The 17,583-nt window shown below is 36.0% G+C and overlaps 1 protein-coding gene and 1 long non-coding RNA gene across 3 annotated transcripts in view; one reads left to right on the forward strand and one right to left on the reverse strand.

Moving 5' to 3' along the window:
• The window catches only part of LOC149546546 (uncharacterized), a 35,483-nt gene extending 25,140 nt beyond the window's left edge, over positions 1 to 10,343 (forward strand). The window contains exon 2 of the long non-coding RNA XR_016353745.1: positions 9,779 to 10,343. This is a non-coding gene — a long non-coding RNA (uncharacterized LOC149546546). The remainder of the gene's footprint in view (positions 1 to 9,778) is intronic.
• The window catches only part of LOC149546545 (subtilisin-like protease SBT5.6), a 152,564-nt gene that overhangs the window by 25,993 nt on the left and 108,988 nt on the right, over positions 1 to 17,583 (reverse strand). The window contains exons 7-8 of one of the 2 annotated variants that reach the window (XM_089791251.1): positions 8,348 to 8,451; positions 7,846 to 8,203 (exon numbers count right to left, since the gene is read on the reverse strand). The exons of the other annotated variant lie outside the window; for it this stretch is intronic. Coding sequence (XP_089647377.1) covers positions 7,846 to 8,203; positions 8,348 to 8,451 — 462 coding nt within the window. The remainder of the gene's footprint in view (positions 1 to 7,845; positions 8,204 to 8,347; positions 8,452 to 17,583) is intronic. 2 annotated transcript variants of the gene reach the window in all.

Below are 17,583 nucleotides of genomic sequence, written 5' to 3' on the forward strand. Positions count from 1 at the left end.
GGATTGTAGGTTTTACAAAAAAAGGATGGTGTTTATATCAATCAATCAATTATGTAAAGGAAGTGCTCAAAACCTTTGGTATGGAAGACTTCAAGCCACTTGGATCCCCCATTGTGACTAGATGCAAACACCTCAAAAGATGATGGGTCAAGTGCAATGAATGCAACCTTATAGAGGTCTATTATAGGCAAGTTGCAATATGTTGTTTATGGAAGACTAGAGATTGCTCAAGCAGTTGGGACAGTGGCTAGATTTCAAGAAAATCCTAAGGAATCCCACATGGTGGCAATGAAGAGAATATTCAGGTACTTGAAAGAGACCAAAGACTATGGTCTACGATATGCACATAAAGGTGATTTCTCTTTGAGTGTATTCACTGATGCAGATTGGGTAGGAAACACTGATGATAGAAAAAGTACAAGTGGAGGAGCATTCTTCCTAGGTGGAAGACTTGTGTAATTAACAAGTAGGAATCAAAATTGTATTTCTCAATCTATTCTAAAAGTTGACTATGTGGCAGCTATTATCATTTGTACACAAATTGCATGGATGAAGCACATCCTTGAAGGAATCAAAGAGAAGGTAATTGAACCGACGACTATTTACTGTGATAACACAAGTGCAATTAACATTCCAAAGAATCCGACAATGCATTCTAAGACAAAACACATTGCAATCAAGTATCATTTCCTGAGAGAGCAAGTGCAAGAGAAAGAAGTTAAGTTGGAATATGTACCAACCAAGGAACAAATAGTAGACATATTCACTAACTACATAAGGATACTTTTGAGTATCGAAGAGGTGAGCTAGGGATTATGCCCCTAGCGGAACAAAATTGAGATGTAGTTGCAGCATCAATCCAATAGAGTCATTGAATATCATTCACTATGGATTGATGCTAAGGGAACTACTCCTTAGGGTGAGCAATTAGAGGTGAAGAAGATTGTTGCAGCAAAAGGTGACCTATGTTGTGTCGCATCTTTGGCATTGTTGTCAAAGGGGGAGAAGGCTACCAGGAGAAAATCTGAAGACTACCAAAAGGAGATTAAGTGTGAGAAGTTACAGAGCGAAAGAAGTATCAGCTAATGAGGAGTTATTGTAATTAGAAAATTAGTGATATTGCCATGATTGTTTGTGTTGTTTCCGTCAATGCCAAAGGGGGAGATTGCTAGCATAACTGATGTAGATTGTGTTGAGAGGTGTTGTGGTACATTTTTGATGCTAAGGAGATCAGTTTTTGTGCTGTCAATGATGTGAATTTAGTATTATGTTGGTTAACAATGTGCCTGAGTAGTTGAATCCCACTCGAATGGGAGACTTAGAGATGTCTCTAGATGTTGTATGATGGATCGCAGAGGCTCGCAACATTTACAAGAATGGTTATGATTAATTGAAGATTGATAGAGAAACCAAAAGAAAAGACATTGATAGAGGATGAATGATTTGATTGGTATCAAATCTGTGTGGATTTAGGTGTTGTAGTTCAGTCTGAATTATGTTGTTTGAGTTATGAGATTGCTATTGTAATCAAATGATGATTGGATTACTAAAAGGCATGGTTCCAATTGTAACAACCAGTTTTATCGGGTCTTAATTAACAACTAACATACTCAAAGAAATACAATTATTAGTTTATTTTCATAGGAAGACAGTTAAATCAGTTTCGTTCATATGAAAGGGATTGACAGTTAAAATTAGTTAAATAAAATTTCTTAACTAAGAACTTAAAACACCATCAATGAATTTACTATAGAAATTAAAATCCACATATCATGGAATTTGAATCAAGAAAACATTGTAGGGATGCTTCTGCAATCACCCAGATTAGTCCACAAATACCACTATAACAATATCATATAATGACTTCCATCCAATACTGCTAAATCAAAATCAAATGATGATTATCATTAAATACCACTATATAAAATTAGGGCATCACATACCACTATATCTATCAGGGCATCGTTTACCATTGGATCATTTAGGGCTTTAGATACCACTGTATCACTTACGGCTTCAATTACCACTGGATCATTTAGGGCATCAGATACCACTGTATCAATTAGGGCTTCAGATACCACATTCCTTTCCTTCCGATTGCTTAATTGTGGCAATAACTCAAGATTAGAACATATGCTCATAATTATTATTCATATAAATGAAAGATTGATATAACAATCCATCAAATAAATTTATCTCTCGCAACTAAATGTAAAATAACTATAACGATGATACAGCTCAATCAATCTCACCTTCATCTTGCATATACATCATAAAAGTTAAAATACTTGTTTCTAACAACAATTAAATGTATAGCTTATCTTTGTCTGTTGTATATCCGACAACTTGGGGAGAGGTGAAACATTGTTAGGGGCTTAACCACCCAACTTCGGACCTTAACTTATTCCCCACACAATCTCTAACGAGAAAGGCCCTCCCTACTCGGAATAGATAAGTAACATCTTGTCATCCACTGAGCATCCTGGTATCTAAACACACCACTCGACTTGACAGCAGGAGAATACAATAAACAAGATCATGCATGAGCTATTAAATGTTTCCTTCAAAAAAAAATGATAAACATTGTTATGTCATAACTGATACTGTTTCATGTTTTTGTAGATTCCTTTCTCTCACCTCTTCACCCTTTTCCTTGGCTATATAGCCGGGTGAGTCCTAGGTGTTCGGAATTCTCAAAACAACCGGTTCTTTCTGTTGATTCTCAATTGTTTCATAATTTAACATATATTCCAGCTTATCACAATCTGTGATTTGAGAGATTATATTCTTTAAAGATTTCAGAATTGATTGTTTAATTTTAATATCCATTGGCATAAGGATCCATACTATGGTTACTTGGTTATCATCTGCCATGAACAAGGCTAAATTAAAGAAGTTCAATATGTAAATTCAAACAAGATATCAAAAAAGATATCATCATGATAAATATTGAAACTTGTTGCAATCCACTCTATGCATAGATTCGTTGCTTAACTTGCTTATCACAATTGTGACCAGAAGATTGTGTTCTCGAAACAATTTGGAAAATATCATTGGATAGTATATTTCATTCCAGACTTTGGTGCATTTGGAGAAATGCTTCCATAAGGGTTGTATCTAATTTATTATGAAAGTTAAAAGAAGAGGACTATTAACAAAGGACATGGAGTATGCAGCAACTCATATTGTAGCTTTGAAATAAATCTGGAAGGAAAGAATCTTGTGAGCCTAACTGGCTGTTATAAAATGATATTGAAATAGCATGACCTGATGTGTATTTGATATTGTTCTGATGAACCCGAACGTAGATTTGTCCTCTCCAATTATGTTGAGACGTTACTTGTAGAGTATAATCCAATTGCAGATACAACAAACGTATCAAATGTAGATGGCTTATTTCTCGATGGCTGATAAAAATGGAAAAGCTGCTGCTTGCAATGGATGTTTAAATCTGGTAATTAGAGGGAACTCTCAGCTCACGGAATGGTGTGTAACTGGGTGCTAAAGGTGGTAGGGATAGTAAGAATCATGGCCGAGTGTGGAATGAATGACTCCGACTCCTTTCTTGGTTCACATAAAAAGAACGAGTTGTGACTTCTTGGCTCCCATCGGTTAAAAGAAAGATTACACGCCATTCAAATTTCCAAGTATTAAATCGATTTATCATGCCAAGTGTTAATCGGTTAAAAGCAAAGAATATTAAAATGGAAAGAATAGAGTTGGAAGATTATAATTCAAATGTTATTATATCTGAAATATTATTATAATTTGAATATTATTATAATTTTATATTTATATATATACATGTAAATATATTAATAAGGTGACATCATTTTATTAAATTATTATAATATAATGCTGTCATTTCATTTTTATATCTATATGTACGTATATACATATATTTTATAAAAATAGGGTCAAAGATCATTTAAAATCCTTTGAGGTACGTTTTATATTTTAACCCAATTATTTATGTTTCTCAAATTATTTATTTAAATAGCTCATGCGGGTCCCACAGTTGTATCTTGTTTCAAGTCGCTAGGTCCTCAACCCATCTGCTCAGTGATGGTGATGCTCCTGTGCCTAATTCTTTTTTGACAATGCTTCCACCCCTTTGACGTGTTTCCTGCAAGGAAATTCTCCATAGTTAAATCATATTATCATAACAAGTTATAAATAATCATAGCAGCTAGCTGCCTTTTCAATTCCATGAATTTGTGATAAATGATCAACTATCATATTATCTTCACATGAAATTATAACAACTAACTATCTTATCATTTCACAGGATTATAACCAATTTAATTGTCCACTGACTTCATGTGAACCTCAACGGCTATATTCTAAATTAGGTCAAAAATTGGGATGTAACACTAATAGACATAAAATTGTTTTTGTAGTTTGGCAAAGTATTTTGAGTAGTCGGTGTTAGATCCTTAACCAATGATCGTGTGGTTGGTTGCGGTGAATATTTTCGTGTTCCAAGTGTTATGGTGACATGGTAGATCAAATGTGTGATGATGAGTTGGCTTCGAATCGATCATGGTGATCGAATTTCTCAAAGTTATGGAAGCGTGTTGGAAGGAGTCGAAAAGTTTGTCTGTTCTTGATCAAATCGATGTGCATGCATTTGGAGGCTGACATAGATATGTAAATGATTTGTCAGGGTTTGGTAATATATTTTAGCGGACTAAGAGGAAGTGTGGAGATTCAAATGTAATACGTTTTATTTAAGGTGGTGACCATCCTAGTGAATAAGAAATGTATTTATAGTCAAGATTGATGAATTGTGAAGTTGTAGATTGTGAATGCTAGGTGCAGTCGAGAGAAAGGTGTGGATATTTTGGAAGAGAAGAAAAGTTAGAGCTTAACTGAATCTGGATTGGAAAAAGAGAAGTATTCTTCTCAGATTGTCATCGCTTGTTAAATCCTAATAGGTTCTTGAAGAAAATCCTTTAACTAGGTAGATCCTAACAGGTTTGAAGTTGAAATCCCTTAACAAGGTATCTCTTTAATTAGGGCTTGAAATCCCTTAACCAAGTTATTCCTACTAGGGTAAAGCTCCCAACAGGGCTAGAGGTAAATCCCTTAATCGGGTGAGTCCTAATAGGTTCTTGTTCCTAATAGGGCATTTGTAAAGCTCCTAATAGGGCTAAGCCTTTAAGTGGGTGTACTTCAGAGGAGGGCAAACAATTGCGGGTACTAATTCCCACCATGGTTTTTCCCTTTGACCAAGGGTTTCCACGATAAAAATATTGGTGTTCTTGTGTTGCGTGTTTGGGTGGCTTCATTTGTTTCATTTGTCTATTGCTGCATAAGTTAAATATGGATGAATGTTGATGAATGGTTAATGAAAAGATTTGATTTGGTATATAACTGATTCACCTGCTCTCAGTAATCTTGGACCTTATAACACTGACAAGACTTAAGTCCCTCCATGGACAATGATAAAATCTGAACAATAAGATCCTCTGAGATCTCAAGAGACCCACACCTCTAACTACTAGCTTCTTGGAGTTCGAAGCCTTTGCAAATTCCTTTGAAAGAATAGTCATACAATCTCTCAAGTATCAATAATCATATGATGTCCTATGCCTTTATAATTTATTTTCATTTTGATCAGTTCAAAGGCTCATTTTTTCAAGTACTTACTTAAAGCACTTCAAATTGGTTTATAACTCGGAAATAAAACACAACCTTTTGTAGAACAACATACAACAGAGCATATTTCTCTTGATTATTTGCTTATTTTGTTCGCCTTATTGGCATAATCCTATATAGCACATTGATGAAGCATGTCAAACAAGTTAATGCATGAGAAGATTGTATCTAGTAAGAGGAGTTAATTATCAATAGAGATGAAGTTGGAGTTGGATAACTCTATAAAGGATTTTAAGAAAGGAAGTTCTGTAGGCTGCAGCCACCCTCAAATAGAACTCTTAAAGAGAATCTAGCATGTGATTAGCCCAAACTATTTCAAAATGTGTAATGATTTCATTAGATATGGAAATGTGGGAGAGCCGGTAAACACATTCTTTATCAAGCACATCCTTATAGGCTCCCAAAGTGAGTTGACAGGAGAATGATTGCTATTACTTTAATGAAGCCTACAAGATTCAAGAAAAAGTTCTAGATAGAAGGATCAAGTTGTTTGCTTTCGAAATAGTCACAAATTACAATACCATAGAAGGAACTCATAAGGTGGGTCCATGAAAATTAGATTTTGAAGTGGCCTATTGACAGATTTGACTGGGACTTCATTTTGTATTTACTAAATTCGTTGAAAGGTTACTTTTGCGCAGATCAGCACAGCCTATCCCTTTGCTGGTCATTGCAATGATTTCTATGCAGAGTTATCTTAGAACTTATCTTCTGACAATGACCTTTTAGCCCAAATTCTCCTTTCAATTGCTGTAGGTGCTGTTGGAAGGTAGAGTGAAAGTTAAAAGAGAGGAGTACCTTTACAAGGAAGTAGTCAAACTTCGTAATGCTCATTTTGCCAACTGTTTACTATCCAAATCAGCATTCCATGGGTTAGTGTCATTTGATTTCCACAATCCATTAGTAAAAACTGGTTAGTACTTCTGGAATTTGATTGTGTTATAAGTTTTTTGCATCAACGTTTCGGATCACACACAGTGATCCATCATCAGGATGAAGAGCAAGAGAAAATTTTTTTGCTGAGAGAGCTTAAAAGTAGTAGTAAATGAGGAAAAACAAAAAGGGGAAGCTAAAATAAAGTACAGAAGATGTGATATGTTTTGTCCAGTGTTTCACCACATCAGAGCAAATATTCATGCTAGATGAAAGCACCCGAAGCTTCCAATGGAGTGAAATCCATACACATACACAAGGGCTAGAAGAGTGTGCCTACTATATTTCTTGAAGCCAAATCCCATCAAAATGCTATATCAATATGACAAACTCCATTTGAAAACACTAGGATTTAAATATAGAACAGGATTAGAAGACTAGGCCTATTATATTTGTTGAAGCCGTTTGCTTTTAAAAATTTTGTAACCCAAAAAGGTAACTCCATTATGAAATCATGCTTAGCTACATTTACACATAAGTTTATGACCAAATTTCAATTTTGGCCACATAATCTCATCACAGAAAATAAAATCAGGTTCTAAATATCTAGCAGATTGTATGTGTACAATCCAACTTCAATATTGACTTTATATCAGTAAGAAAAAAATTGACATTTCCTTCTCCCACACAACGATGATCCTTTTGCAAGCCTCCAATAGAGACTCATTAGTTGAAGCAGTTATATATTCCAGAAAGACAAGCTAGAAAATGATACTATGATCCTTTCAATGATATGCATGGATAGTACAGAAGATGTGCTCGTGTTACTTAGTCCAATAGCATTCTTGTGGAGTAGAACTCTTTGTAGTTATTCATTTTGCCAGTCTTTGCTGACATCAGTGGTCTTTTTAGTGGTAGGTTTAGCTCTATGGTTGGGATCATTCCTCAGTTGTAGGACTGCTTAAGCTTTCTTTAGAATCACTGTGCCTGAAATTTTATGTGAATATGTGATCAACTTTTCAGGGATAGTATACATTTCCTGATTGGCTAATCCTGACTCCCAAACTCATGATGAACAGCATTCGACAAAATTTATAAAAGAGACAAATTGGAGGAATAGGATTGAGTCTTTAGGGCGTTTATTATGAACAGCACTAAACGAAAACCGGCCATAGTACAGATACACTCTAAAATCACAAAATAATCTCACATCAAACGCAATTAATTTTAGGATTTAAAATAACCCATTATCTTTTAGAATAAATACTTGTAACATACCTTCATATTTTATTTTGATAATATATATTTTACCTTAAGGATGTTTGGATCAAGTACATTAGGACCCCTGGAGGAGAAGGCAGCCATGACTGGGGCAGGTTTCGTTCCTAGTACAGTCCTTGCTGGATTGATGTGGGCGATTGGATCAGTGGCAGAATTGATGTAAGCAAGAATAGTTGTTGCATCATCAGAGATAACTGCAGTTCCTGGCAAAATATTATTATCCACAGAGATCTCTGAACCACTTGAAGGAAGATTACCAAGAATTACTGCAGCTCCTCCTGCTTTTTTCACCTCCAGACCTTTCTCAACTCGAGAACTTGTTCCTCTTAAGCAAAAGACTATTTTTCCCTTCACTCTTTCTGGATTCAGAGAACCTGGAAGGCATTGCCTGCACTTGAAGTTGAGCAACAGTGTCCCAGTGTATTATTGATTATGTTAAGACATTGTACTTCAATAAGAAAAGTTGAAATTCAGGAAATCCATGTTAAATTATTTCAGAAATGCTAGAGTGATGGTTTAAGAATTGACTTACCCAGCTGAAAAATTCAAATTTTCCATGGTGGAAAATGTAGCGTTGGCAGAAAAGACTAATGGATAGAACTTGTTCTCTAGATTGTAAGAAGTAACAGTTTGGCCCTACACAAAAGAACACTGTCATTCTCATAGTGCATGCTTCATATTTGATTTATATAGAAATCCCTAAGTTGTGGAAAGCAATAAATTTATTTCTACGTTCATGGTAAATTAGGATATGTACTAAAACTGTTTATAAGGTTGTGGTTTATTCGTCGTAGAGTTTGTTCAGAGTTTTAATAGATTTTCACTGTTAGTTCACGCTGCTCCAAATATATTTACCAAATATGAGACGGGAATATTGAACATCAATACAAGATGAAATGGACTTGTTGGTTGTGTTAGGATAAACTTGCAGAGTCCTTAAATTGTCATGAATGAAATGATCCCTTGCTAAATACTCCTGGGGCAACTGATGAAATAAATTCTTTTCTATGGCACTTACATGAATAAGGGCCTTTGATGTAGTGAAGGAGCAATCATGGAGGAAGTGGGACAAATATTATGTAAGCTCTTTTCTTTCCAAATGTATGACATTTTTATGTGATTGATTGTTGTAAGTTTCATACAGGGGTGTTTGGGAAACCATCTTTGTTTTGCCATACATAGGTGCCTGGAAAACTATCTTGTTTTTGTCATAATGTTCTTTGAATGGTTCCTTGGACTAGGGTAGACCATAGGATTGCCATTCAAGCCTGTTATAAAATTATTGCCTTGATGCTTATGGATCGTGAATTTTATCGACTGTGTAAATCAGGGAGGTAATGCTCTCATTGGTCTAGTTACATTTTAGTCTGATGAGGCAGTGGATTTATTCTCACGAATCAATTAGATTATCATGAAAGACCAAGATAGAGTCTTAACCACACCAAGAGAGATTTTTTCATTTATTTAGTGCACAAATTGTAACATCAAATTAGTCCTTATAAAGTTGCCAAAAGGCATATGCCTGATTGTCCTTGGTGTAATGACTTGTTCTCATAATATGTTTACACAATTCTTTTGTTTTATCTTAATCAGATTGTTTTCTGTCATCATAGTTAGCCTTACTTTGGTGAAGCATGTAGATAATAGAAAAAAGTTTTTTTCAAAGAAAGCATTGCTTCATTTTAGAATGCTTGGTTACCAATTATATTCATCTTATTTCTTAAACTTCTTGTTTAAAATGAAATATACTTGAAAAGATCTTTTGAGCACAAGTTTATAAGATTTTTATAAATTTCCAGTTGTGATGTATCTCATAATCCTTAATACAAGTAGTTAGGATGTTTTCCTTGATCTCCTGGGGACTGAGACTGGCTTATTTGATTGTCTTACAAAGCTGTTTGTTCTGGTACACTACCTTCATTTACAATTGAATTGATCTAGCTGAATATATGAATTGCAACAGATCCAAAAATAGTGTCAGTAGCATCTAGCAGGTTTGCGACAGATCAAACCAAGTTGGAAATGACAACATAAGGGCCTGTGCAAAAACTGTTTGACCAGATAACAAATTGTAACCAAAAGTATCAAATAGGCAGAGCTCATATTCTGTATTCATAATAAGAAAAGAAAGGGAGCAGAGCTTAAGTCAAGAAGATGATGACAAACTAATACAGCCATAATGTTTCATGAAAATGACATCCAGCTATAAATGGCCAATTGAGTGGCAACAACAGAACAGTGAACCTGAAACGAAGGACTTTGAAAAGGGGGGACAATTTATTGTGACTGCCACTATATAGACCTAACATGTTTTTAACTGTAATGAAGGGTGACTGTCCCTGGCTAGTCCAGCTAGAAGTAACTAGGTTAGTACTGCGGTTGGCCATCTATGATGGAGCATACTCTTTTAAGAGAGAATTATATAATGAGACAACAGAAATCATTGCAGTGTGCCTTTTTAAAAGAAGTCACATGCTTGGAAGCCTATTCCTTTTTATGAAGAATTAACTTTGCCTCTATCAAAAGAAGGAACTACAAGTAACACGGATGTAATAAATCCTCATTTCATGCTAGAAATATAACAAATATGCAACTGAATTGCCACCATAAATATCTTTGTTGCTTGGAGAGGTACCTATGCATATTAGTATTATTGTATGTTGTAATGCCCCTTTTTTGAAATAAGATTTAGTGATAATGAAATAGTTAAGGAAGTTAAAATATAATATAAATAAATGAATAAATACAAATCAAACATAATAACAAGTGAAGTTCAATGAAAGGTCAAGGGATATGTAGCGAAGATTTGCGACTCCCTCAACATAAGAAATGGGAGAAGGTTTTATTTGAAGAGGGGGATGTAGCAAGGAAAATTGGAAATTGAAGTATCAAATGATTAGGTTGGAATTGAAGGAGAATTCAAAAAATAAACTCAAATTAGAAATAAAAGAAGCAATTAAAATTAGTTAAGGAACAATTAGAAAGTGGAAGAGACATTACTCTTGGGAGGATATTTTAAGAAGTTATAGAGCGTGTTTGAGAGGGAGAAAGAGTTTATATCAAGCTTACATTTGCAGATTTGCAAAGGAAAAGCTAAAAGGGAAGATCATCAACAAAATGTTGAAGGCTTAATTGTAAGAAGAATATACAATAGAATTGTATGGAGAGTATCTGTAGATATAATGGAGGGATAAATGAAGATATAAAAGAATATGTTTGATGCAAATTGAGAAGGAAAGTCTTTGTAGACATAGTTTGGAAGTGTGAATCAAGAAGGAATTAATGGAGAAGAAAGAATGAACAAGTGACTCCAAAAGGCAAAGGGTTGTAATTATGAATGATTGTGCTTTCAAAAGGTGGTAGTTATTGTTGGTGTTTGAAAACGTTACCCGTTTTCAATTACCCTGATGAGAACAAAACACATATAGGGGCAGCTAACTCCCATTTTCAACATGTCCATTCAGACACCAGACCAACTATAAGGCATGACCCTTCTTCTTCTTCAATCTCTGCAAAACCTAGGCGGGTGGACCTACAGATTCTTTATATGGTACCACTTGTCAAAGCATACATTGAATCTATTCAAAGCAGATAAAACCCTTAAATCTCCTGATAACTCATGAAATAACATCAATCTACAATAGCTAAATGCAGATCTAGGAACTTCATAAGCTGAGTGAGGACATTCTATTATAGCTCTTCAACATGAAAGGGAAAAGCGTTGATTATTGATGTTGATATTCAACAAATCCTCAAACATGCAACAAAACATAATGATCTTACCTCTGATTAGTGCCTAATCCATTGGGCAATTTCATGAATCCAAAACATACATCTGTGATATCAGGACATATTCTGTGTACCCAAACATCACATCTATCTAATGACCTTGTGATTCAGACATTAATGTTCACTCAGATCTCATTCTCACAAAATATCCTTCTCAGCATAACCAGTAACCCTGTCAAACACATTAAGCATTTACTTGGCACTTTGTTCCAACAGCAAAATATATCAGACATACAACCTTAAGGGGAAGCAAATTGATCTCAGCTCTTCGTTCTAGGACCACATAAGACTACAGATTACTGAGACAGGAGACGAGAACCAGAATGAAACTAATGAAATGCTTGCTCATATGTATTCATTTCCTTGAAGCAATACAATCAAATGTATGAAATTAAAACATGAAACAACCTAATGTATCAGAACTATCTGTATTAACTTTACACTACTGCTGTTCACATGAGAAGAAATTGCTGAAGGAAAATGGTGTCATAGTCATGGGAATGCAACCAGAACTGGATCCACGACCTTGGTATCATAGTAATGTGCAGATTTTCTCCAAAGAACTCGAACTTCCCAAAAAATTGGAACCCTTCAAATGGAAGAAAGAAAAAATAATATAGGATGAAGATGAATTCTCGGATTGAACCTACAATCGACATGTATCCCCTTAGAATTTCATCTCTTGCAACTGAAAAGACTCTCTCTAACCTCTTTCTTACATCTGATTTGATTTTCTGTTTCATCATTATATTGCAACTGCTTTGAAATATCTCTGCCTAATGATGAAATCCTTTTGCATCTAAAATATTTGAAACCTTATGCAATTTTGGTGAAATTGTGAGTTTTTACTGATTTTAATGTAACCAATTCAACCCCAACTGCATTTTTACCATCTTTTATGCATATTCAAGTCATTACCTTGCCATAAACCAATTTTGAACTTCCTGGTCTGAATATGATTGCAATTCAGGTACCTGAGACAAATCCTCCTCTAGCTCAAATAGACTGATAGCTGTGCAAAAATCAACTCTGGAATCAGAAAGTTCGTCTTCTCCCGATTTTGGCGATATATAACATCGCCTATCTGGCCTCTCGAAAACCTCCTGAAAGTCATTTTGAAAAATAGTCCTCTGCTATGGCATTTTGGCTTGCAACTTTCTTGAATTTAAAATTTTAAAAATTAAAACCTTCTAAAGTTTTAACTTTGGATTTAAGCCTTTTTAAATTTAAAAATGTCGTGACCCTATTTGATTTGAAATGAAACTAACAAGCATAAAAAATTATTATTTTTTATTACTTTCAATTCTTTCACTGCCTTTTGAATCCGTGGTCAACTCTATGTTTGATCAGTGCCACGTGGCGCTCCATGATTGGTCAACCTCTCAAATGCAGTGCCACATCATCACTGAGCGGGCCCGTGCCACGTGGCAGAATCACGCTATCCCGCATTGTTTAAATCCCTCGCATCTCCATAATGCAGGATTGCGCCAACCGTCAGATCGTGACACGTGTCACGATTTGACGCATCCTCTCAAGTTGCTCCTGATCGCCACCTCGCCGCCAGCTGGGACCCACTTGCCACGTGTCCTAATTCCGCTTTCTCGCATTTTTTAAACCAGGCACAACTTCATATTGTGGGGAAGCGGGCACCCGTTGATCTTTGCCACGTGGCGTCATCTCGTGCGATCTCTAGTTTTGGTGCCACATCAGCGTGCTTGTACTCCGATTTAAAATTTTGCAAGGGATACTAGCTACCTGCCCTCCACCCGCGGGCTCGCTCAACCATGAGCTTAAGTAGTTGTCATAAAGCGCTATGGCTTTAGACATTACGCATTTGTGTGGTTTTTTATTTAAAGACTATACAAGTCTTTACTAGCTCGAATGTGGGATTTATCTGCTGAACCATCTCCTTAATTGCGTGATCTTGGAGCTAGACGCCCCCCCCCCCCCCCCCCCATTTGCTACGAGCTCCTCCCACTTTGATTGTATTATTTTTTTTGGCTTGAGCCGTCTCTTGCAACGTTTTTCTTGTTTTGATGGCGTCCCTCAAATTGACTGAGCCTGTTCTCCTTTTTTTAGCAGCGGCTTCTCTTTTCTTCACAGGGCGGCTTTGGTCTGAAAATGGATGTCTTCTGCCTTTAAACACATGGAGAGTTCTCTAGTCTTTGGCTGCGGCTCATTACTTGCGTGATCTTCATGATGGGTGGCTTCCAAATTCACTCATTCTTCTTGGCCATCTTTTCTGAAGTCTCAAGTCTACTTGTCTTTGCTTTGACCTACGTGGGCTTTGCCCCTATTTGGAGACGGCTTGGGCCTTAAGATTGTGCAAATTCTGTCCTAGCAACGGGTTCCTTCCTCCTTTTAAAATGACACCTTGTTCTTTTTACTTCAGCAGCCTCCAAACGGCTCCTCTGTTCCTGACGTGTAAGGCATGCTTTTATCATCAACGGGTTTCTTTTCTTTTTAGGCATGAAGATGGACAGGCTATGTTGGAGTTCTTAAAAAGTTGCGACTACATTCCTTGAATCTAAGCCGCTCCCTTGCTGATGACGCCTTTGAATGCGGATTTTTTGCTCATTTTGGTCTTTTCTTTATCATTGCGGATTTGTGTGTGATGTGAGTATGTCTTTTGTAACTCGGCTCCGCTGCTTGGGCGTTCCTTATCCAGCTACGTGTGGAGCTCTTCCTGTTATATCTGTGGATCGTTCATTGTTTTAAAATGTGGCTCTATTCTTTAATCATGTTGATTCTCCCTGAGTGCATAGACTTTGTCTTGGTCTTATTATTGCACCAACGTGGAGCCTTGGGCAGTTAGTTTCTTTTATTTAGCGCAAGGTGCTTCTTTGATACTGGGCGTGGTCCTTTTCTAATGGTGTCCACTTCCTTTCTTATAAGCCTTTTACCCTGCAGCTTTTACTATCGGCGCCTAGCTCCATATCGGGGACCCTCCATTCCTCTACAGATTTGGTTTTTAATGACCTGTGTGTATGAGCATCTCTTTCTGATTTTTTCATCTGCACTCACATCATCATTTCTCTGTGAGGAGGATCGCCTGGGTGAACAAGTCTCAGATGCCATATACACTCTCTCTGTCATTTGAGATGACATTGTATTGGATTTACCACCAGCTTCAAGAGCAGAATGTAAACTTGCATTATTGTTGCTGCTGTGTTGATCATTACTCCACTCAAGTGGAGCATAGCTTGCATCTTCTAATAATAAAAGTCTGCTCAAGCATATCCACATACCTATTGTACTCCTTTATAAACTTCAATTTGCACAGAAACTCAATCAGCCTGATGAAACCAGTCGGACCCCAAAGTGGGTTCGGCTAAAAAAAATTTCGTTTACGAACAACTAATCTGGCAAAGTGATTTATTGACATCCTCAACCTGATTGGAATCGAATTTGATGATTGAATCATCGCTAGAACTTATTATAATTATTTCTGCGTCACTATGAAATCACTGTCAGGAGGCCTGTTGCTTGCCTTTAAAAATTGATTCAAACATCTGACAGAGACTCGAAACTCTAGATATATCATTTTTCTGAAATGTTCCGCAGGCCTGCAAGATCTCGTTGCATGACAACATCGGGGTCAAAAGATACCGACCTCTGAAGTTGCCTCCTTAAAATTACCTGCAGAGAAACATATCAGAAAGTTAGAAAGTGCTTTTGGAAATGGCCTGGGAAACTAGGCAAATGAGCACATGGGGAAATGAAAATTGGGGCGTTAAATCTCTGTCATGAGGACATTATGAATCTGCAATTTGGGCTCATGACAAATAACAGGGCGCAAATGGAGAGCGTTCAAAGTAAGCTACTTGGATTTTGCAGATTGGAAATATTGACAAGATAACAATTTTTGCAAATGGAAATGACCTGGAAAAGTGTGCATATGGATTCGTCAAAGCTTGAAAATTGACACACTTAAAGAATTTATAGTGGACAACACAGGGGGGCAATCCATTTGGCTTGACCAATTACGGATAGAAAGATATGACATCTCGAACAGGGGTACTGATCAATCTGCAAATGTTGACATCAGTATAACTTTAGAAATTGCGTTTGGAATCGTGTTTGAAAACTGATCAAACGGATTCGTCATAAGCTAAAACTTGAAACATAGCAAGTCTCTGACGTCTACAATGTAATGCAAAAGGAATTTTAGCATTCGGGTCAATTGGTCAAAAGTTATTACAGGTCAAACAGGGCTTCCTAGAATTAGGAATTAATTGCAAAAGCATGAAAACAGTAACTGACCAACTTTGAGGGATTCAAAACCTAGTCAAACAGACTCGAAACGACTCGAAATCTGAAACATAGGTTCTCAGGTATGGACACTAGACACTCTCAAAGCGGAAAGTCACAAAACCTTTTTTGGGTGCGAGATATTCAAATGCAAACACAACCTCCTGTCATTATTTGACACTAGGGCAGAATTGTAAATTTGACAAATGCTTGAAACAGGACTTCGCCAAATAGCTCAGAATGATGATTTATCTTCATGGAACAGGTAGACAGGCTGAATGGAAGGTGTTAGAAACATTAAACACCATTTATGCATTAACTCAACAGCAAGGTACATAGGCTTCACAAAGCATTTATAGGCCTGAATTTTTCAATAGTGCTCAAAATTGACCATGCAATTTTAAGCGCCAACAGTTATGAAGGGTTGCGACCCTTTCAAATAACATAAAAGGTGAAGAGTTATGACTCTTGAAAGGTTGTAATAATGAAAGGTTGTGACTCTCCCTCCATGAAGATATAAATAGAAGGGAGATTCATTTGGAAGTCATGGAAGAAGGGATCATCATGGGGAAGGTAATCATTGTACGTTTTGTTATGAGATATCATATATATTTGATCTGCATAAAGGGGAGCATAGGAATTGAGAAATAATTAATGAAAGAAGGGGAAGAAAACAAGGAAGTAATTGCCAAAGGGGCAACAATGATGAAAGGTTGCGAGTGAGACCTTTTCAAAGGTTGGTAATTATGGAATTTTTTGACCATTACAAGGGGCGAATATGGTTAAAAGATGTGACTCTTCCTCATCTTAAAAGGTACAAAGAGTGTTGATTCAGTTGAGGAGGGTATTCAAGGGAGAGATAAAGTTGGGGAATAATATATTATTCTCAAAGACCACAATGGAAAGTGGTGACTCTGGTGACTCAATTCTTATGAAAGGTGGTGACCATTTCACTAGTGATGTAGTGAGGAGAAACCATTCCATGTATTCAAGGATCATTTATCTACCATCTCTCACCAATACATCAAATCAACACTCATTCAATCATCACTCAAACTATGAATTCCACATACAATCAATCATAATTCACTAAACATCAATTGGGGATCAAGCAAACAAATATACGATCAATTCTTCAATCATTTGAAACAATCTATACCAATCATTAAATCAATGAATAGGAAGGAAGAAAGACATTTTTCAATAGTTAGGAAGACATATATCATTACATTCGTATGTTTAACAACCTATATGTATATCTATATGCTCAACAATCTTTGGTGTGAACATCTCAATATGTATATGTAGTATTGTGGACTGATCTGTCTTCTTATTGAAATATGTGCATATAATTACTTCACAATGGTCACTAAATCTGATCTAAAAATATGAAATGTAATAAGGAACTTTATAATATATTACATTGATTATGTTAATTGCATATTATATCTATGTTGGACTATTTATGCATAAATTATAATTGTATTATACAAATAATTGCATATTATCACCTTAAATTGGATCTATATTTATTACATATGGAGATCAATCTCTATATACTTTATTTGCAATATATATTTATATGATGTTGGAAGGGCTTAAAATATACACCCCATGGGTGGGCCATTTACACATTGCACTTTAGTTTATCTTAAGACACAAATTTGTAACCTTCACCCTTTTTTGTCATTTGCCAAACTAAGCCTTAGTCGGAAATCCACATAAGTA

Source organism: Cupressus sempervirens, chromosome 7 (assembly GCF_028749045.1).
Source record: "Cupressus sempervirens isolate cs-2001-9-10 chromosome 7, ASM2874904v1, whole genome shotgun sequence".
NCBI classification, from domain to species: domain Eukaryota; kingdom Viridiplantae; phylum Streptophyta; class Pinopsida; order Cupressales; family Cupressaceae; genus Cupressus; species Cupressus sempervirens.